The sequence below is a fragment of the Lissotriton helveticus genome, chromosome 10 (genome assembly GCF_964261635.1).
Source record: "Lissotriton helveticus chromosome 10, aLisHel1.1, whole genome shotgun sequence".
Lineage (NCBI taxonomy): Eukaryota > Metazoa > Chordata > Amphibia > Caudata > Salamandridae > Lissotriton > Lissotriton helveticus.
The window spans coordinates 443,801,939-443,823,883 of NC_136071.1; the positions used below are offsets into that span (position 1 = coordinate 443,801,939).

Below are 21,945 nucleotides of genomic sequence, written 5' to 3' on the forward strand. Positions count from 1 at the left end.
GAGCCACCATGGGAAAGTGCTTGGACAGTATGCATTTGTTTAACTCTCTGAGATCTAGAATAGGGCTTAACAAACCGTCCTTTTTGGGAATCAGAAAGTAAAGGGAATAAACCCCTGACCCTTGGTACTGAAGTGGGACTGGTTCTATAGCCTCTTTGAGTAATAGAGATTACACTTCTTGTTGAAGCAAGTGCTGGTGGTCTGGTGACAATTTGTGATATTGAGGTGGAATGTTTGGAGGATTGTTGGTAAGTTTCAGGCAATAACCATGTTGGACAATTCCAAGCACCCATTTGTCAGTTGTTATTAATTCCCAAATGGGGAGAAAGTCTTGAAGTCTTCCTCTGACAGGTGTGGAATCGTCGGAGAAAAGTGCTGGGAAGTCACTGTTTATTTGGGAAAGGGGAATTGCGGGGTATGATGTTTTTACCTCTGCCCCTGAGACTATTTCCCCTATAACCGCCTCTGAAAAATCCTCTTGTAAAAGATACTTGGGAATTACCTTTGTAGGAGGAAGTGTTTTGGTCCGTCGCTGTGGACTTGGACCATCCCCTGTAAAAGGAGCGCCAAAAGAAACCTCTATTTAAGGGAGATTGAAGCGCTCTCATCGATCTGTGTCTTTTTTCATTTTTTTTTGCGCTTTTTCAACTTCAGAGACAAAAAGATGTTTCATGTCAAAAAGTATATTGAGAATGGATCGTTGGACTTCAGGTTTGAACCCTGAAATCCATAACCAGGCAGGTCTTCGGAGTAGGATGCTAGTATTCACTTCTCTAGCTGTAGTGTTAGACGCATCTAGAGCGCATCGAATAGAAGCGCTGGAAATTAGTTTACCTTCTTGAACTAAATCCTGAGCTTTCGCCTTAGGCTCATCTGGGAGAAACTGTAGTAATTGTACATTTCGTCTCAGTGGGCCCCATTGTATCTTGCTAGGAGGCCATCGGTATTAGCAATACGCCAATGATTAGCTCTTTGAGCAACTATACATTTTCCAGTAGCATCAATAAGCTTTGACTCTTTATCTGGGGATGAGCATCCCTAGACGCTTAAAAATTAGCTTGTTTTCAAGCATCAGATACTACTAAAGAGTCAAGTGGCAACTGACCTTTATTGAAAATAGGATCTGTTGGGCTAGATTAGTATTTTTTATCTACTCTAGGAGTGAGGATTCTAGCACGTACAGGATCTTTAAAATGTCTACTGTGTGACTCAACATACCCTTGAACATAGGCAGCGTGTGACTGGACTTATGTGTTCCTAGAGCCTCAAAGAGTAAGTCTTCGTCTAAGGACTCTTTATGGGGCTCCACCCCATGGTATTGTGCGGCTCTAGCAATGAGCTATTGATATGACAAATTGTCATCTGGTGGAGATGGCCTGGCAGAGTAAAGATCTGGGTCTGTACCCTGTGAACGATCAACTGTATAATCCCTCCAAGGATCTACTGGTAACTCTGCATCATCGTCATCAGTATCACCTGCATCAAGGTGAGGTGGAGGAGACTGATGAGGTGTAATGTGTAAAAGATCAAGCTGTGGTGGAGAGGGAGGAGGAGATGGTAGTGTATGGAATGAACTAGTACCCACATTTTTTTTTTAATGGAATATTATAAGGGCTGTTGTCATCAGGATGCTTGTGCTTGGATAGTGGTTTAGCGTGAATATGTCCTGTGACAGGATTAATATAGAGTTTATTTTGTTTCGGATCCGACTTAGGTGGTCCAACATCTCTGTTTGGATCCGGCTGCATTACGGGCAGCTCTTTAGATTTGGGCACAAAAGCTTTTGAAGCCGACCTGGAACGTCCATTCGGTGCTGAAGATTTTGGCTCCAAGGAATGTTTCTTTGTTTTCGGTGTCAAAGGTTTTGGCTCCAAACCAATTTTGTGCCTAGAGCCTGAAGATTTCAGCTCTAAAGTGGGTTTTGGTCGACTTGGTCCCGAGCCAGAAGGCTTGTCAGAAAGTTTCAGTGCCAAGGCAGAGCGTGAGAAACCTCTTCTCGGTGCAGACCTTGGCCAGGAGGCAGAGGTGGTGCTGTAGCCTTAGATTTTATAAGGACTGTGGGTGGGAGATGTCTTCTGTACTCACATCCCCTTATACCTTTGCCACATCATCGTCATGGAGGTTAATCTGCAACTCTGATTCGGAATCAGGCAAAACTCAGGCCTATTCTTTCGACCTCCTCTTGCTCAGAGTCTTCGCCGAAGAGATCCTGTGTGTGAAGGATCGGCATGTGTCGCAGTCTTGTTCTATGTGCTCTGGAGACAAGCATAAGTTACACATCTGATGCAAGCCCATAAGCGGGTACTTTGTGTGGCATAAGGGGCAGAATTTGGATGGAGAATGTTCCATCGACAAGGTGCTGAACCGACGCGGATAGGTCGGAAGGCTGCCTGCAAATCTTCTGATCGAAATGGAGATTTCTTGATGATCGTGTCAAACCGCGGAAAAAGGAAGCACGTTCGAAAACAATACCATTGAGGGTAGAGTGGATTTCGCACCGAGGAGCACAGGAATACACGTCTGAACACGATGGCGGAAAAAAAAAAACCTAACAATGGAGTCAATGCCCATACGCCCTATCACTGAAATGAGAAAGTCACCTTACCTTGTGACTGCAAAGAAGTCTTCAAACAAAAACAACTTGCAAACATAAGGACCCAACACTAGATGGCAGGAGTATGCAAAGCATTTGATCTACAGCTCACATGCCTCAAACACATTTTGTCAATGACTATCAGCTTACTATGTCATCCTGCAGTAAAAAGGTTTCCAAACCAACATCCACAATATTTAAAGATATATTGAAACAAAATTTCCATTATAAGTTGGCTTTACCAAATTTACATGAAATGTACACTCACTGCCTTCAAAATATCTCAAGTACTATTTGTATCATCTTCAAGGCAGATGTGTCTGGTTATTTCAGTTTTACAACCTTCAACTAAACAGTGATGGAACATATATCAAATAAACAGTAGTTTTACTTACTATGTCATCATCTTTGTAACTTACCATACTGTCCAGAACTGATGGCGATTTCAATGATTGAGTCACTAATGTGTGTTGCAGGTTCCCCTTGTGAAAGTACATCCTCTGGAGGTCCAGGAAGTGAGATGTCCAGCAGGGCAGAGACATTAGGAGGAGAGAGATGTGCACTGGTTACTGGTGATGGGTGGTGAGGAGTGGATTGACCATTTTGGTGACTGGCTTTGGAAAGTTCAGACATCGAGATAACAGAAGCTGCCTGCAGGCCAAAAAAGTAATTTATAGAAGATTGCCGCTACAAGAACTATCTATACAAACAGTGCTTATCTATCACAACTCTTTTTTCTATTGACTTTGTGACAAAGTCAAAAATTGTCTGCTCTGAATATAATAGAGTATTTTTGTGGTGTGAATAGCATGCATTTCTCACAGTATCATTTGATTTAATCCAATCACACAATATTGCAAATTAATTATACAAAAAGTTTATCATAGATGAGATGACTTTAATGACCCGAATAAAGGTTATGAATACTTTAGAACGAAGTAAAGGAAAATGCTACTTACCAGTATGCATCTGTTCTTGGCATGTAGAGCTGCAGATTTCTACACTTTGCATTAGATCGCCACCTTGTGTTGGGCTCGGATGATTGCATGTTGTTGTCGTCTTGGAAGAAGTCTTTGTAGTCTAGTCACGAGATAGGGGACTCCTCCCTTGAACGATAGTGCGCATGGGCATCTGCTCCATCCTTAGATTGTTTTTCGCCATGATGGGAAATTATAGTCTTTGTAGTCTAGTCACGAGATAGGTGACTCCTCCCTTGGACGATAGTGCGCATGGGCATCTGCTCCATCCTTAGATTGTTTTTCGCCATGATGGGAAATGATGGTGTTAGTAGAGAGAAATATCTAAATAAGATAAAACTGGAACAGTTACAGGTCCCGGGGAGGCGGGAGGGCGTGTAGAAATCTGCAGCTTTACATGCCAAGAACAGATGCATACTGGTAAGTAGCATTTCCCGTTCGAGGCATATGAGCTGCAGATTCTACACTTTGCATCTATTGTACAGCAGTGTCTCCCCTAGCGGTGGTCACCTGTATCCGCTGCAGTAGTTTGAAATAGAGTTTTAAAGACAGCTTGGCCTACTGCAGCTTGCTGCTTGGCTTGCACATCAACACAATAGTGTTTAGTGAAGGTGTGTGTTGTAGACCATGTTGCTGCTTTGCAGATGTCTTTTAGGGGAATGTTCCCTAAGAAAGCCATGGAGGCTCCTAGTTTGCGTGTGGAGTGCGCTCTAGGAGGAACTGTTAATGTGCGTTTTGCCTTGTGATAGGATATTTGTATACATTCAACAATCCACCTTGCAATTCCCTGATTTAGAAATGGGGCTGCCTTTATGGGGTGGAGAGAAAGCTACAAATAGTTGTTTTGTTTTGCGAAAGGATTTGGTCCTATCAATGTAATAGAGAAGAGCTCTTTTGACATCTAGTGTGTGTAGAGCTCTCTCTGCTACAGAGTCTGGGTTTTGAAAAAACACTGGTAACTCTACAGATTGGTTTAGATGAAAAGGAGCAATTACTTTAGAAAGGAATTTAGGATTAGTCCTTAGAACCACTTTGTTACTGTGTAATTGTAAGGATTGTTCTTGTTTAGTAAAAGCTTGGATCTTACTAACTCTTCTAAAAGAGGTAATAGCAATGAGGAAAGTGGTTTTCCATGTGAGAAGTTGCAGATCACATTTGTGTAAAGGTTCAAAAGGGGGGCCCATGAGCCTGGTAAGAACAATGTTAAGGTTCCACACCGGAGAGGGTGGTAACCTAGGAGGAATAATTATTTTTAATACTTCCATAAAAGCTTTTATTGCTGGTACTCTAAACAACGACATATGTTGTCTGTTTTGTAGGTATGCCGCAATGGCTACAAGATGTAATCGTATGGATGAATATGCCAGATTACATCTTTGTAAATGGAGAAGGTAACAGATAATATTTTGATGGAAACATCTAAAGGATCAATTTGATTATTAATGCAGTACATGGCAAATATTTTCCATTTAGCGGCATAGCAAGCTCTAGTAGTAGGTCTTCTGGCTTCTTTAATGATATTCATACAGTCTGGTGGCAGGTTAAGGTAACCAAACCCTAAGACTTCAGGAGCCAGATCGCCGGATTCAGTTGACTTGGATCCATATGCCTGATGTCTCCATGGTTCTGCGTTAGCATGGATGGTGTTAGAGACAGCTTTTGATGAGGAACTAGAGAAAGTTCCAGCAGTGTGGTGAACCACGGTTGGGTTTGCCCATGTGGGAGCTACCAGGATCAGTTTGAGAGACTGTTGTCTGAGCTTCCGTACCACTAGTGGTATTAGTGGGATTGGCGGAAAAGCGTACGCAAATCTGCCTGACCAGTTCATCCATATCGCATTGCCCTTGGACAACGGGTGTGGAAACCTGGCGGCAGAGGGTTGGGCATTTTGCGTTTTCGTGTGTGGCAAACAGATCTATGTCTGGTTGGCCCCACTTGTGAAAGAATGGTTGAAGAACTTGCAGATGTAGTTCCCATTCGTGAATATGTTGTGTCTGTCTACTTAACAGATCGGCTATCTGATTGTGAACTCCTGGAAGGTGTTCTGCAAGCAGATATATCCTTTTTGGAATGGCCCATCTCCAAATGTTTTGTGCAAGCTGGGACAGCTGCAGGGAATGTGTGCCGCCTTGTTTTTGTATGTAGTACATGGCTGTCATGTTGTCCGTCCGGATCAAGAGAGCTTTGTTCCATATGTGCACTTGGAAGGACTTTAGTGCTAGGAAAATTGCCAGCAACTCTAGGTGATTGATGTGAAGCACCCTTTGTTGAGCGGTCCATCTTCCCTGAGTTGTGTGGTGGAACAGGTGTGCTCCCCATCCTGTTAGGGATGCTTCCGTTGTCAGTACTATCTGTGGAACTGGCTCCAGGAACGGCCGCCCTTTGGACAAGTTTTTGGTGTTCCACCACTGCAGAGAGCGATGTGTGCGGCTGTCGACCAACACCAGGTCTGTTAGTTGTCCTTGTGCCCGATTCCACTGATGTGCTAGACATTCCTGCAATGGGCGCATTTGCAGTCTTGCATATGGCACAATAAAAATACAAGATGCCATCATGCCTATTAATTGCATGAACACTCTTGCTGGGAGAGTGTGTTGGTTTTGAAAACTTGTATCTAAGGCTTGAATACTCTGTATTCTGGCTGGACTGGGATAAGCTAGAGCTGCATTGGTGTTTATGGTAGCCCCTAGGTATTGATGTACATGAGAGGGCCGGAGATGTAACTTGGTGTGGTTGATTGTAAACCCCAAGTTGTGCAGTGTTTGAATTGTTTGCGATGTGTGTTGGACACACTGATTGAATGACTTGGCTTTTATGAGCCAATCGTCTAAGTATGGGAAGACGTGGATATGTTGTCTTCTGAGATGTGCTGCTACTACTGCTAGGCACTTTGTAAACACTCTTGGTGCAGTTGTGACCCAGAATGGAAGGACTTTGAACTGATAGTGTTGTCCTTGTAGTACAAATCTGAGATACTTCCTGTGAGAAGGATGTATGGGAATGTGGAAGTAGGCGTCCTTGAGGTCTAGAGTGGTAAGGAAATCGCCTTGTTGCAACAATGGGAGCACTTGTTGTAAAGTGATCATGTGAAAATTATCTGAGAGTATATACAGATTGAGAGGCCTTAGGTCTAGAATTGGTCTTAGTGTTCCGTCCTTTTTGGGTATTAGGAAATAGAGTGAATAAACCCCTGTTCCTTGATGTTTTAGCAGAACTAGCTCCATTGCATGTTTTTGCAGCAGTGAGAGAACCTCTTGTTGGAGCAGCGTTAGATGTTCTGTGGACATTGGACGCTGTCTGGGTAGGATATATATAAAAGGGTAACTGTAAACTCTAGGCAGTAACCATACTGGATAATTTGTCTTACCCACTTGTCTGTTGTGATGGAATTCCAGACAGGTAGGAACTGTGTTAGTCTGCCACCTACAGGAGTGGAATGCTGTTGGGGGAGCAGAGGAAAGTCACTTACTGTTTTGTGGTGGAAGAGGTTTGATTATTGTTATTCCCTCAACCTCTTTCCTTATTGTTGTTGCCTCTATAGCCTCCTCTAAAATATCCTTTACTGGAGGATGTTTGATTATTGTATTTAAAGAAAGCTGAAATGTCCGCTCCAGCTTGTTTGGAGCCTCCTTAATAGAAGGAGCGACGAAAGGAGCCTCTAGCTTGGGTGGATTGTAGAGCACCCATAGATTTGGCTGTATCGGTGTCCTTTTTCATTTTCTCAAGTGTTGTGTCTACCTCTTGTCCAAACAGTTGTTGTTGGTTGAAAGGCTGATCTAGGATGGTAGTTTGCACTTCCTGCTTAAATCCTGAAATGCGTAGCCACGCATGACGTCTAAGTAGGACATTAGTGTTTATAGCTCTAGATGCAGAGTCTGCTACAGAAAGTGCACACTTGATTGAGGCATTTGAAATTAACTTTCCTTCTTGTATAAGGTCGTTTGCCTGCGCTTCATATTGATCAGGTAGATGTTGTAATAGTGTTTCTAACTGATCATAGTGAGCCCTATGTGAGAAGTTGGCCTGATATATAGTGCTCACTATTCTAGTGATCACTTTGTATCATACCAAACAACCCTTATTGATGATTGGTTGTAAGTCAACCTGATAGACCAGCTATCCTAGTAGCATGGACAAGAGCAGTCTTTAGGCTAAACTCTAGAGGGCGTGTTAAGCCAGCTGTTTCACCATCACATTTACCCCTTGAACACCAAGTGAAAGGACACCACACAAGTTGTTATGAAAATAAAGTATATTTATTTATAACAAGACTACCCTGAACTCTTTATGTGTCAGGGAGCTAAGCACAATACAAAACTCTTAAGAAAATACTTCAAGTTGCACAATTTACACAAATGCCCGAGGGGCACGAAAAACCATATACTACAAAAGTGGAATGCGAAATACTAGCAGGTAAGTAACAAGATCCAGAGGCTTCAGGATCGCTAGGACTACACTACTGAACCCTAAGGTTAGGAGCAGGAGGCCTAGGGAGATCGGGTGCAGGGTGTGCACTCTCACGCGGGATGCGGGAAGAAGACTATGGAGGCTAGATTTCGTAAAGTTAGTGTTATCGGACGAATCCGACTAGGTAGGCTGAAAACGAAAAAGGATCTGGACACTTAGATAGTGAACCTACGTTGGAGCACCAAAATGCTCGAGTTACCTAGCCCAGGGGCTGCGGCTGCATAGGGTTCAAAAGACGTCGGGGATCCTCGTTACAGTCTATGGAGCCTGAAAGAAGAAGTTGCTGGCAGGCGAACAGTGATGAAGTTCGATGGGATCCAAGCCTGGATCGGAGTTGAAGATGACCTGAAAGCAGAGGGGACTCAGTTCTTGATCACTAGCCAGTGATCAGATGGGCACCAGGATGGCACCGGATGAAGTCACCTCGACCAGGTGAGTGGGCGACGCTGGGCTCTGCAGTCTCTCGGACCAGGAGGCGTTGTCGGCGACCAGGATGGAGGGGCGAGCTGTCCCACGAAGGTGTCTGCTGTCGGCGCTGCTGAAACCAGGATTGGAGCAACAAGCCTTGGCAAAGGCAAGCCCACGCGGTGGACTCAAGATGGCGTCTGGAGTGGACCAGGAGGGTCCGGGGTGCTCCTCTGTTGGAGGGGAGCTAGGGCCAGTCTGGAGCAACCAGACCAGCGATGGAAGTGTCGTGGTTCGTCGTCAGGAGGGCCACAAGCCAGCAGGCAAGTAGCCGGACAACGCGGTGAGCAGCAAAGAGCAGAAGGGCCCCACGCAGATCTCGTGGATGCTGGGAGGCTGGACTTCGGTGCTGGAGCTGCTCAGGGTTAGGGCTTCTCAACCCCAAAGCACTCACTCGAGGATCCCTCGACGGTCGTGCTGGATAAGCGTTGTGCAGGTTCTGAAGATGGCCGGTCCCCCAGGTCTCGTCACACACACGAATCTCAGCTGAGCTGTAGAGGCAGGTAGAGGTCAGAGATGGCGGGGAATCCGGGTCTCGTCGAGCTGGGCAGTCTTGATCCGGAGGATGGACGTGCAGCAAACCGCAAGCGCTTAGGTGGTGCCTGCTGGTGCAGGGTGGCTACTCCTTAGCCACAAGGGAGAGTCTTCAGAAAGATTCAACAGTTCTTTCGTGGAAAGTCATCAAGATTCAGAATTATCTAATTTGGGAAGGGGGCCTGCTCCTGCCTTTATCCTAAGAAAAGGGGCTGGCACGCGACTAAGTCCTGCCCTATGGGTGGGACTAGGAGGGGGGTGGTTACACCCCTCTCCTTTGTCCGGTCTCCCCCCAGCTCAGGGGCTGGTGTGCCCCAGGAACTGGTTTGAGCCGGCATATGCACAGTGAGCACCGGGGTGCCACTTGCAGTCACCTTCCTTTCAGCCCTGCCTACCTGGGATACACAAAATCCTGTCTGGGATGGTGCTGGCACCGCCCCTGACAGGAAACCCTTTGTCCAGGCCTCCCTTGCTGGAAGGACTCCCAGCAGCAGGAGGGCAGACTGGTGTCTCGGTGGCAGCATCCATTTTGTGGAGCTGAGGCGGTGTTCAACTTTAACCGGGGTTACAGCTACCAACATGTCTTCTCCCTCTAGAGGGGTGGAATGCTACCCCCGTCGCCAGAACTGGCGAGGGGGTAGTATTCCAAAGCGTATGACACCTTACACGACATGTTTAGATAATGTCAGACCAAAGTTACCATAGCCGCGAGGATTATAAGGCACTTAAGAGTATATGGTCTGACGCTATCAAGGAAACGGCTAAGGGATAGATCCCGAAGGCCGCAGACAGGCTCAGCTCATGCCAGAGCACTATCTCACACGATTCCAAGCACTCTGCCTCCAGGATTGTTAAGGCCTGCCATAGGTGTGACTGATAGGAGATCTGTGTGCCCATTCTAGGTTTAGATATAGGTATACTATATCTAAAGCAAAGGGTGATTACACCACCTTGCTCCCAGCTGTCAAGCAGCCAGTTGTGTCTGTCTAGTTAGTCAGCCCAGGGGTGGCATAATACATGCTGCAGCCCCTGGGAGACCTCTGGGTGCACCTCTGCCCTGGGTACGGGGACTCAAGAGAGGGCCCAGTGCCAATTCAGTACCTGGGTACAATTTGGAATAGAGAGAACAGCTAGGCTGTGGGTCTGATTAGCAGGCCCACAGCCAGGGAAAGTCGTAAACCAGTGAAGCAAAAAGCAAAAATCTGGGTGATCATAGGATTGCAGACCCTACTCTCCTACACCCTATCATATCATGCAAGGAGGGCTTGTGTGTTAGCTATACGCCATGTATTGCTAGCCTGAGCAGCTATCCTTTTGCCTGAAGCATCGATCACCTTAGATTCTTTATCGGGGGTGGTGCTTCACCTGATGTTTGTGAGTTTGCTTTTTTCTAGCATTTGACACGACTAGGGAATCTAAGGGTAGTTGTCCCTTATTGTAGGCAGGATCCCCAGGAGCAGGCCTGTACTTCTTTTCTATTCTTGGGTTTAGAATCCTAGCATCTACAGGATCTTTAAATACTTCTGGAGCATGTTTAATGACCCCCTTTAATCATTGGCAGAATTTGAACAGACTTTTGTGATTGTTCAAAAGTATCTAATAACAAGTCTTCTTCTGCCTCATCTGAATGCATGGTGACCCCATGGTAGATGGCAGCCCTATTCAGTAAATGTCCAAACCCAGTATTATCTTCTGGGGGAGAAGGTTTGGATGGATATGAATGTGGGTCAGGAATATCTGGCACATCCTGTGGGTTTGGGTACTCCTAGTCAGGATCATCACTAGGGTAGGGAAAAGGCTCATCTGGGTCTACCCCTCCCCCTATGCTATACTCATCATCATTTTGAGGTGTATGTGGTGAAGAATGAGGAGGAGAGTTTTCAGGAGAACTTAGAGGTGAAATGTTAAGAGGAAGGGGAGATGAAGGAGAAGGAATTACCGGAGAAGAAGGGTGCATAGGAGATGTGGCAGAGTCCTCCTTCTTGACAGGCACTGCAGGTGTAGGTGCTGTGTCTGATTTCCTCTTCCTGTGTGGTGTAGTAGATACATGACAAGTCTTTGGATCAATGTAGATCTTTTGTAGAGGATCAGGTTGGAAAAGGTCTTCTCCTTGTGGAACCGCTGCCGGCGCTGATTTCTTCGGTTCCAGGCGTGGTTGTTGCTTGTCTTTAGTCTTATGAGCTGTGATAGGGTCCTTTGATGTAGTTTTTGGCACCAAAGGTATTCTCTTCGGAGTCAACGGCTGTTTCGAGGGCTTGAGTGCATCGGAATCAGGCCTTGTAGGTTTTGGTACCGAAGATATTGACTTCAGAGTGGAAGCTGTTTTCGTCGGCTTCGGAAGCAGGCTTCATAGTTCTGTCCTTAGAAGACAACGGTTTCGGAACCGGGGCTTCTTTCGGTTTCGGTGCCGAGGGGGCTGGTGGGATCGGCACGTGCGGTTTGCTCGGTATCGAGCTACCGGAAGGCTTGAGTATTTTCTTCGGAGCCGGGCTCAATGGCGGGGCTTTCAAAGTGTTTTTTCGGTCGTGACTGGGCCCCGGAGGCGGAGTGTTGACCTTTGCCTTCGATTTAGGTGCTTGGTATGAGGCAGGGGCAGTAGTACTCACGCGTTGACCCGATGGTATGGAGTCGTCTGCCCCGGATACGATTTGGAGATCGTCTGAATCTTCTTCTGGAACGAGCGGAGCTTCTTCGGCAAAGATATACACCAGTTTCGGAGCCAATCTCGGCATGTCGTGTCGACGGGCCCTCCGATCTCGAATCGTCTTTGTTGATCGAAAGGATGCCCAGGCTGTACAGCTTGACTCGTCGTGTTCTGGCGATAAGCAAAGGTTACAGACCTCGTGATGGTCACTGTGTGGGAACTTTGCTCCACACTCGGGGCATGTCTTGAAAGGCGTCCTTTCCATGAGTTGTAGGCCTCACGGCGTGGATAGGCCCAACGGCCTGCGTCGACGACCGGAATTAAACAGATGAAGACGAGTCGATGTTTGTTGGTATCGAAAGTTGTTTGTAAAGTTTTTTCGCATCAAACTACCATTAAAGATAGATTTCGAACTGGAGCGGAAAATTTACATCCGAACCCAGTGGCGGGTACAAACAATCTAAGGATGGAGCCGATGCCCATGCGCACTATCGTCCAAGGGAGGAGTCACCTATCTCGTGACTACAAAGACTTCTTCCAAGACGACTACAACATGCAATCATCTGAGCCAAACACCAGGTGGCGATCTAATGCAAAGTGTAGAATCTGAAGCTCATATGCCTCGAACAGTTACTTACTTATAACACTAATTCTCTGTCAAAGGTCTCTTCATTATATTCATGAACATTGAAATCCTAGACTACCTTTTTGCTTTACAGGTTTTGCATTTTTAAAACTAAATACACAGCAAAATGATCAAAAACCCATTACAGATGTAACAATGGGTAAAGCCAATATGTAAGGCGCTGTTCGCCAACCTTTTGGCTTTGTTAATGCATATTTTGGTTTGTCATGGCTTTTGTAAAACTGTACTGTTGGGTAGCTGCTGGGCCCCAGACATTAATAAAAACTAACATAGGATAAAATCAAAATATTTTTTGTCTCAAAAAGCCCACATTGTCTTACTAGACTGAGCACTAGAAGAACCAACTTACTGTGCGAATGTGCTTCTTGCAAAATGAAAGAATGTCATACCTCATAGTGAAGTTGGCCAGTGGCTGACCCACTTTTCCACGCCATACGCTTTAGTAATTGGAAGAAAATGTGAATGACAACAGCAGACTGATGGATGATGAGGTCTGGCTGAAATTTCACATAGCACAAGTTACTTACCTTAAAAAATGCCTTTTCTGGTGAATACACTTTCAAATTCCGGATTCCTCACTTTTAGAATGTCCCAGGTGCCAGACTAGATTCAGATAATTCTCTCACAACAACTCCTGCGCACCAACAGATGGGCAGTGTGCTGATCTCGTACTGTCCTGGAAGGGACAGACCGGGGTCACATACAGGTGGCACCCGTGCACGCGGACATCAATTTCTTACCCTTTCTCCTTCTGTGCCCTCAGACAAGGATTATTATAAACGATTTGTGATGAGGAATAAGACATTAGATGGTGTCCACCTGAAAGAGTGTTACCAAAGGAGAGAAGCTTGCTCTTCTGAATGGATACCTCTAATAGCAGATTCCCACTTAAGAAACAATACCATAATAATAACTTCCAAAAGTCGAGGGTTTGAGTGGACTAAAGTTAGCCTTGCAGGACCGAGTAGGAAAAATAGCCCTGTCTGCAGAAACAGTAATAAGTATGCACAAATGCCCTCTTGGAGCCTGACATATGCCCCCTTGCCAATGCAGTTGATGAAGCTTTGTCCGTGGTGGAATGGGCATGCAGGTCATGAGGGGGAATTCTTTCTGGCCTTTGCAAAGCAGATCTTCATACAAGAGACTAGCTACCTTGATTTGTCCTCTTCAATACCACCCTGTCTTTCTTGGCCCATAGGGGGTCAAATAAAGAGCTAGTCGTCAACGCGGCAGTCTCTAGTATTGTCAATATAAAAGCTCAAATTTTTTTTTACTGTAAGGCCGATAAAGCCTCTCCTCTTCTTTTGAAGGTTGTGGTAAAGTGAAGTTTACCAAGAGGGTAATGGACTGTCCGACATGAAAGGTCAACACCAATTTTGGATGGAAGGCAGCTGGAGTCCTCAGCACCAATTTTGCATGGAAAGTAACAGGTGTAGGGAGGTTGCACATACAATGCATGCAGTTCGCTCATGCAGCGCGTAGAAGTGATCATGATAAGAATTACAGTTTTGATTGTCAGGAGCCATATGGAACAATTATGAAGCAGCTCAAATGGACTGCAAATTAGGAATCTAAGGGTCAAACTAAGGCCCTACTGTGGCAAGATAAAGTTTCAAAACAAACATGAGTTATACCATTCAGAAAATGCATCACAACAGGTGACTTTAACACAGAAGGCTAATGTGGAAAACATAAATAAGCTAAGATGGACAACATCTAACCCTTACTGGGACTACTGCAAAACAAGGCCTAGCCAATGATAAAAAACAACAATACATTAGAAAGTATGGCTGCAGAGGATAAAGATGGTAGGTCCAACTCCAGACCACAAACTTCTCTCAGCATCCAGCGTTTTGTTGAGGACATCTTGGTGAAAGAATGACATCCAGTCCCTCAGGTGGTAAATCAAAGGAACTTGGCTGTTACTGCTCCGTCTCAACGTACAAAGGTGTTAAGTTGCAGAGGGTGCGTGGCCGATCCGAGCTGCAAAATGGCCATTGCGTGAAGGGACTCTGCCGGCCGAGCTCATATTATCTGAAAACTGTCCGTCCTCAGCAGGCAGCAAGGTTTATAGTGAGATAAAGCGGCAATAAACCCTGCGCAAGCACAAGCTGGGAAAAGAAGCACAATGCACAGAGCCATAAGTACAGCTAGAGTCACACAACGAGTAATGGTGCAAGTGGAGAGCTAGCTGTAATATCTCCCACCACCAACAGGCCTATGAAAGGGATGGAACTGAAGGCAAGGCAGTGGTTAGCATTGGAACCAGCGTGTAAGAAGAGTGCATCGCTCCAACTGGCCACGTGACTGAAGGGAGCTTGAACTACCCAGGTGCGTGTTGACATAGCGCTGTGGGTACAATCTGGGACCTGCGCTGATCAATTGGTGGAGCGTGTTCGGCACAGCCACTTTCCGCCAGAGTCACGCTGTGGGGTTGGAGTGCACTGGCAGGTGCTCAATCTGCTTGGGGGATACGGAAGCTGTGCTGGGCTGGATTTGTGTTAAGAATAAGAAGCTATGGGGAAATCTGACATCAGGCCGCCGAAATTAACCTTTGAAAAAAGGTCGACAAGACAGCAGGGAGGCAGGCCCAAGCCTTCAAATGTAGTGCCGGAAACGCAAATGGACTCTGACCAGGAGGACGACAACAGATCCATGTTGCGCGAAGTAAAGGTCACTTTGCAGGCAATTGACGTAAAACTGGATTCCATGGCGTTAAGGATGGACCAAATAACCCAACAGGTGGATAAACAAGAGGCGAAAATAGACACACTGGAAACCAGAGTTTCCGACACTGATGACCGCCAGACCGAAACGCACAAACAATTCTTCCGCATGGATAAGGTCCTCAACTTAATTAGAGCAAAGAATGAAGACCGTGAAGCGAGGTCGAGGAGAAACAATGTGTGCATCATAGGTATACCAAAGTCAACAAACATTACGAACATGGAGAAATATGTTGAGACCATGCTGAAAGAACTCTTTGGTAGGGATCTATCATACATGTTCCTGGTTAAACGTGCCCATTGAACACTGGGCCCCAGACAGCCTCCTGGAGCTCAACTTCGCCCCATTCTTGCTCGCCTTTTGAACTACAGAGATAAAGACACCGTTCTCAAAATGGCCCGTGAATAGGGAGCAACCCAACATCAGGGCAGTTCCATTGCCTTATTTCCAGATTTCACTCAAGCTGTCCAGGCGGCGTGCCGGGAGTTTGCCCCAGCCCACATTTTTTTGCAGTAAATCGGCACAAAATATGCATTGTTAAACCATGCCAACCGGAAGTACGGCTGTAATATTCAGTGATACTGGTACAGTGCTTAAGTATGGAAAGCAAGCGGCTCAAAAACATCAAAGTACGCGTGGAGAGAAGGAATCATCAACAGGAGGACATCTAAGTGACAATGATTGAAGAGTAATGTGTACTGTTTAATGGCCAAGAGATATGTCCATTTTTGTAGCTTTTAAGTTGTTAATAGTTTGTAAGGGGTTTCACAAGATGATATTGACAGGAGGTAGAACCCTTCCATATGTGGCTGGTGAATATTGTTTCCTTTCAAAGGTAGTTAGGTCCCAGTTTAAATTATATATTGCACATTCCTACATGTAATTACTGGGCTAAAATATGAGCTTGGCCACCCTGTCGCTTTTAACAGGGGTGTATGCCGGCGACCTCACACCCTCCTCAGGGATAATTCCCAACTAACTGCCCTAAGGTATACAGGGCGTTTATCATATTCAGGGTAGTTAAATGGGTTTGAAAACACAACCTATTTGGGGGGTTGGTGTGGCAGGGGGAGGATTGTTACTGTTTACAGTTTGCTACCGCAGTGTGTCCCACTCTTTACCTCATTACGTTCAGGCACATGGAAGGGTCCCTATAATGCACAAGAGTGGAGTAAAAGGCATGAAGTACTCTTAGCGATCAGGCCACAGCGAGATTCGGCATAGGCAGTACTGTGCGCCTACAACCTACGCACAGATCCCTATGTTTGTGTCCCACAGACATAAATGTAATTATTAAAATGTATTACTTGGAATGTGCAAGGTCTGAATGACCATAGGAAGTCCAGAATGGTGTAGTCCTATTTAAGGAGACAAGATGTAGATATATACCTATTACAGGAAACGCACTTGAAAGGTGCCTCCCGCGCCAGGCTAGCTTCAGATAGATTGGGGGGGGGGGGGGGGGGGGGTATATATATGTCCAATTATTCAAGCTACACTCGCGGGTGGCAATTCTGATAAAAAAGGGATGCCCTGGAAAAAGCAGATAGAAGTTATGGACCCTGAGGGTCGCTTCATAGTCTTACGGGGTGTAATCTATGACCAACAGATCATTTTCATTAATACCTATACTCATAACACTGATAACCCTGAATTTTTCAATCATGTTTGGCAGATGGTAAAGACAATGGGGGAAGCAGCAATATTGTGGGGAGGCGGACATTTAATGTTGTGTTGTCGCCCACTGCAGATAGAACTGGCTCCTCTTGCATGCACCACCCGCAGGCAGCTGTGCACTGAAGGGAATAATGCAGGATCATCAATTGGTGGACACATGGAGCATATTACACCCCACAGCCCGCGAAGTACATGTATAACGCAACACCTGGCCTGGTCCCGGCTAGATTTCTGGTTGATTTCTAAAGACTTACACTCCTGGGCTACAGAGGTCATACACCGCCCCCACATGCTGTCTGATCACGCTCACGTAATGATCAAATTCTCAGTACCCAAACCTTCTATTCAGGCATTCACTTGGCGACTTCCCACAAACGCGCTGCTTAATTCAGTGTTTAGGGAAGAGATCATGAAGCACATCACAGAATACTTTGAACACAATATGGGTACGGTTGACTCCATAGGGATGATATGGGAGGCCTTTAAGGTGGTGATTCGGGGATCCTGCATAGCCTTACAATTAGGAGTACTCCAAGACATCCACGGTAGTTTGACCAGATTGGAGGCGGAAATCCGCACTTTGGAATTGCAGTACTTTCACTCCCCTGCGTCTTCGACGCTAGGACAAATCCGGGGCAAACTCACTGCCTTTCAGGAAGAGGAGGAAAGAGAGACCAGATTTTTGCATAAGTTCACATTGGCACGTCGGTATGGGGAGGGTGATAGGCCAGGGATAACCGAACTTTCCACACCCACAGCTGTGACGACACGCTTACCATCAGAGATTTTAGACACAATGCACATTTTTTTTTCACAGTAATACACTACCCAGGCAGACCCATCGGAACCCTACCAGCTTTTAATATTTTGATTCAATAGAACTTTTAGGGCTAAGTAGGGCAGATCAGGACTATCTGGAAGTCCCATTCACAGTAGAGGATGTAAGGAAAGTAATTCACAGCTTACCGGCTGACAAGGCACCAAATTCTATAAAGAATATTCAGAGCTAATGGCCCCTCATTTACTAGCGGTCTACCAAGAAGCTTCACAAACTGTGGTTTTACCGAAGTCCATGCACAAGGCCATAATTATAACATTGCTAAAACCTGACAAAGAACCCCTCGAGATGCTACTCGTATCGACCACTCTCACTAATAAACCTAGATGCGAAGATCTTTTCTAAATTACTGGCTAAAAAAATGCAGTCGCTACTTCCATTGATTGTCTGGCCGGACCAATCAGAATTCGTGTCGGTTCGTTCCACCTCACATAATTTGAGGACAATTTTCACCTATTACATTACCTTGCCCCTCATGTCTCCGCGATAGCAGCACTACTCGATGCCACAAAGGCTTTTGACTCTCTGGAGTGGAAGTTTTTGTTTGCCCTTCTCCGGAGATTGGGATTCAGCTCTGTGATCCGACATCGCGGACACACGAGGACCCGGTAGTGGCCGCGCCGTCTTGTCCATCGAGGGATGGACTGAGAGGTCTAGTGGTTGGGGCCTACGTCACGAGGACGCCCGACTCCAGACCAATCAGGAACGGAGCTGGGTGGGCGCAAACAGACGGGAAGAAAAGGACACGGAGGAAAACGCAGAGGAGGAGGAGGGAGACGCGTTGCTGGTGCCCGGCTACGAGGGACAACGTCTAGGACAGGAAGAAGACGGACCAGCTCCAAGGTGCTCGGGCGAGGCAGAGAAGGCCCAGACAACACCTGCTACGACCCCGGAGGGCCATGGCTTCAGGCAAGTGCAGATCCTTCAGTATTTCTTTTGGCAGCGGTGGGAGGGAAAACCTTGGGAAGTCCAAGTCCCCCTTGACCCGCAAAGGTAATGGAAAAGACTGCACGCTAAAACTGTAGACACAGCCCAAGCCCACTAAGCACCTGGGTGTTGTGACGGCATCAAGTAAGGAGCACAGCCACTGATAGCACATTATTTCTTTACAGAGGGCAAACAAACAAAGAAAAAGAAGCTGGTTGACTCCCGGAGGGAGAAGAAGCAACGGTAAAGAGGAAAAGATGCGAGCAAGAAGATCTCACAAACTACCTCAAGCTTCAACCTTTTCATTTATACTATATCATTTTATATACACTGTGAAGCTATCCTGACTAAAAGGGTTAACCACGAATAAAACAATCCTTTCGCCCATAAACGTTTGGCTGGGTACTTTTCATTGCGTGACGACAAGCTCCTTCTTTATTCAGCAGGTCCAGCTTTTATACACACTGCCCACGGCCAGAATTAAAGTAAACAGGCTAATCTCAGAGCCTATAACCATCACAAGAAGAACTTGTCAGGGGTGCCCTCTGTCAACCCTATTTGCGATAGTGACAGAGCAGGTGGCAGCTAGACTCAGGCAACACCACGCAAACCGTGGGATAGGGTTCACAACCAGGGGCTTGACTGTGCCAATCTATGTAGATGACATCACCCGTTACATGACAAATCCCGGGGCAAATTTTGCACCTATGATGAGGGAACTAGTGCGATACGGGGGCTTGTCGGGGATAGAGATAAATTGGGGGAAATTCACCATTATTCCACTAACATCGGGTACATATGCCTTTGATACTGAACATTCAATGGCATGGATGGTCGGTCCAACGCGGTACTAGGGCGTCTGGATAAGTAGGAACCTGCACGCGATCAGGACAGCCAACTACAGCAAAGTAGTGGACTGCATGGAAAAGAGAGGGTTAAGAGATGGAAAACATTGCCTCAGTTCCTAGCGGGCTGCATTGCCATAACAAAAATTATCATCCTGCCACAACTATTATACTTGTTCGTGAACATTCCAATGCCCCTCACAACACAATTTTTTAATCGAAATAGATCATTAATGATCGAACTGGTGTGGGCAGGGAGACAGCCCCAAATATCTTGGGAGACACTTACTTTGCCATTGGCACAAGGGGAGGGGAGGCTCGGTGCTCCTGACTTTGCTCTTTATGCATATAGTGCACAGGCTCAATTCCTACAGTTTTGGTTGCATCTTGTGCCGTTCAAACCGCACGTGGCAATTGAAACAGACATGGTGGCACTCCACCCCTTGTATACAGCAATATAAAGGTCCGAGGCAGGAAATTGTAATCATTGAAACTATGCGTTGGGCCTGAGAAGGGCTCAGCAGACGGGCAGGTATAGACACACTATATGCTCCATCAATTCCACTAGCAAATAATCAGCTTTTTTCCGCCACTCATGGATAGCAGGGCAAGGGCGCCCACACATTCGCACAAACTCCTTGTAGGCAACGACTTGTTCCCAGGGGAAACCTTCCTAACGCTCCAACAAATGTGCAGCTCAACACCTCCCACAGCACTTGCTATGCTCTTATACTACTAGATACGTGCAGAAGTAAGTTCAGTTTCTTCCCAGGCGCACCTCCGCCACTTACGGCATTAGAAAACACTATAACAGTGGATTTGGGATGAAAGCTGGTGACTAGTATTTATACTAGCACACAAAAAATATTCCCAATTATCGTGACACAATCACGCAGGGCATGGGAGGTGGACATAGGGGATGAGCTCACAGATGACCAAAGGGACATCTGCTGCAGGCAAATGGAACAACTCTCTCCTAATTACGGCTTGAAGCTCATCCACTTTAAATACATACATCGCCTTTACCGCACTCCGACACAACCACAGCGAATGGGTTTGAGGGCAGACTCATGCTGCTGGCGGTGTGGGTCCCCCCAAAGCCACTTTTTTACACCTAGCATGGCAGTGCCGGTCAATAGCTACCTTCTGGTCGGAAATACTGCATCACACCAAGAATATCACTGGACAGGACTTGCCTGACACCCCACTGGTGGCGCTGTTGGGGTATGTTCAGGGTGCTCCACCATCGGGGAGGCGACTCACTGCAATGCTACTGCTGTAGGCAAAAGGACAGGTGGCCCTGCATTGGGGTGCCGCCCCCCCCCCCCCACTGTAAAATCTTGAGTAAAAGACGTTACATATTGCAGAGACCAATTAACCTGCTATTGGGAACTTCTACCAACACAGTCTCGCCCAAAGGACATATGGTCCCCATTTACAAATTGGCTATGTTTTGCTGCAGTGGACGACCCATGACTACATGTTCAGAGTAATAGTATCCATGGACTGCAAGGATGGGGTACCAGCAGGCTTGCAGGGATATGTGGTATTGTATTGCCAAACTCCTGAAGTTTTCATCCTGTATGTGTCCCACTGCAGCAATATATCACTCTCACTATGTTAACAAGCTTGTATATGCTGCCCAATGGGCGATGTGACTCTCCATGTAAGAAAGAGAATCAGTAATCGATCAAAATAACAGCTGTAGTTTGTTTACAATCATTAATACTTTATTTCGGCCTCCTTGGCCATTAAAGTGCATCAAATAGAACAAACAGTATACACATCTGGTTTAAAAAACACTGACTATTAACAAAAATCTTCATGTATAATGGTGAACCCACAATTGGAAAGACAAAGCGCACACTCCATAGGTACAGCAGGGATGGGAAAATGTATGTTATAACATAGGGATATTAAAATACAACAAGCCATATAAAAAGAATTGTTAAAAACAACCAACCATTATGCTAAAATGTTATGCTAAAAAAGGACAGCGATGCAAGGCGTAGGGCCTGGATATGGACATGCTCGCCCTTCGCCGGTTCGTACAAGTCTTCAACCCCCTAGGATCTACTTCAGGTAGGCCCGGGTAGTATGCCACATATAATTTAGGAAATGCGATACACCGAAGACAATTGGTGGATGAGTGTCATACTTTAAAACTCTGTAAGCCTCTATTGGAGCACACAAACCCTAAATTCTTGAGTAGTTGGATTAACCAACGCTTGCGCTGCAACCGATAGGCAGGGCAGAGGAGCAAAAAATGTAATTCGGACTCCGCCTTGTAATTACATGCAGGACATTCAGCCGTATTGTCTCTCGCCCATTTGTTGGTATATGCCGCCAGTGGGAGGGTCCCCAGTCTCAGTTGCATATATAGTTTCCTAGCCAGTGGGGGTTGAACAAAATCTAAGAAGGTTTCCCTGCTGTATACATCCTTTACCACTAGGAATTCTGCAGTTAAACGACCACTTAGGGAGCTTTCTCGGATGGACTTTAGCTTGGCTACTCTGTAGGAATTAACTAGGTCCAGCCTGGAAAGCTTAGCACACGATGTCTCTGGCGTACTCCAGAGATTTGGCTTGCCCAGCTCGAGGGCGAG

General features: G+C 46.1%; 1 protein-coding gene across 1 annotated transcript in view; it reads right to left on the reverse strand.

Moving 5' to 3' along the window:
* The window catches only part of CRAMP1 (cramped chromatin regulator 1), a 1,037,800-nt gene that overhangs the window by 190,005 nt on the left and 825,850 nt on the right, over nt 1-21,945 (reverse strand). Inside the window, exon 18 of the mRNA XM_078662937.1 lies at nt 3,013-3,244. Within this exon, the coding sequence (XP_078519063.1) occupies nt 3,013-3,244 (232 nt within the window). The remainder of the gene's footprint in view (nt 1-3,012; nt 3,245-21,945) is intronic.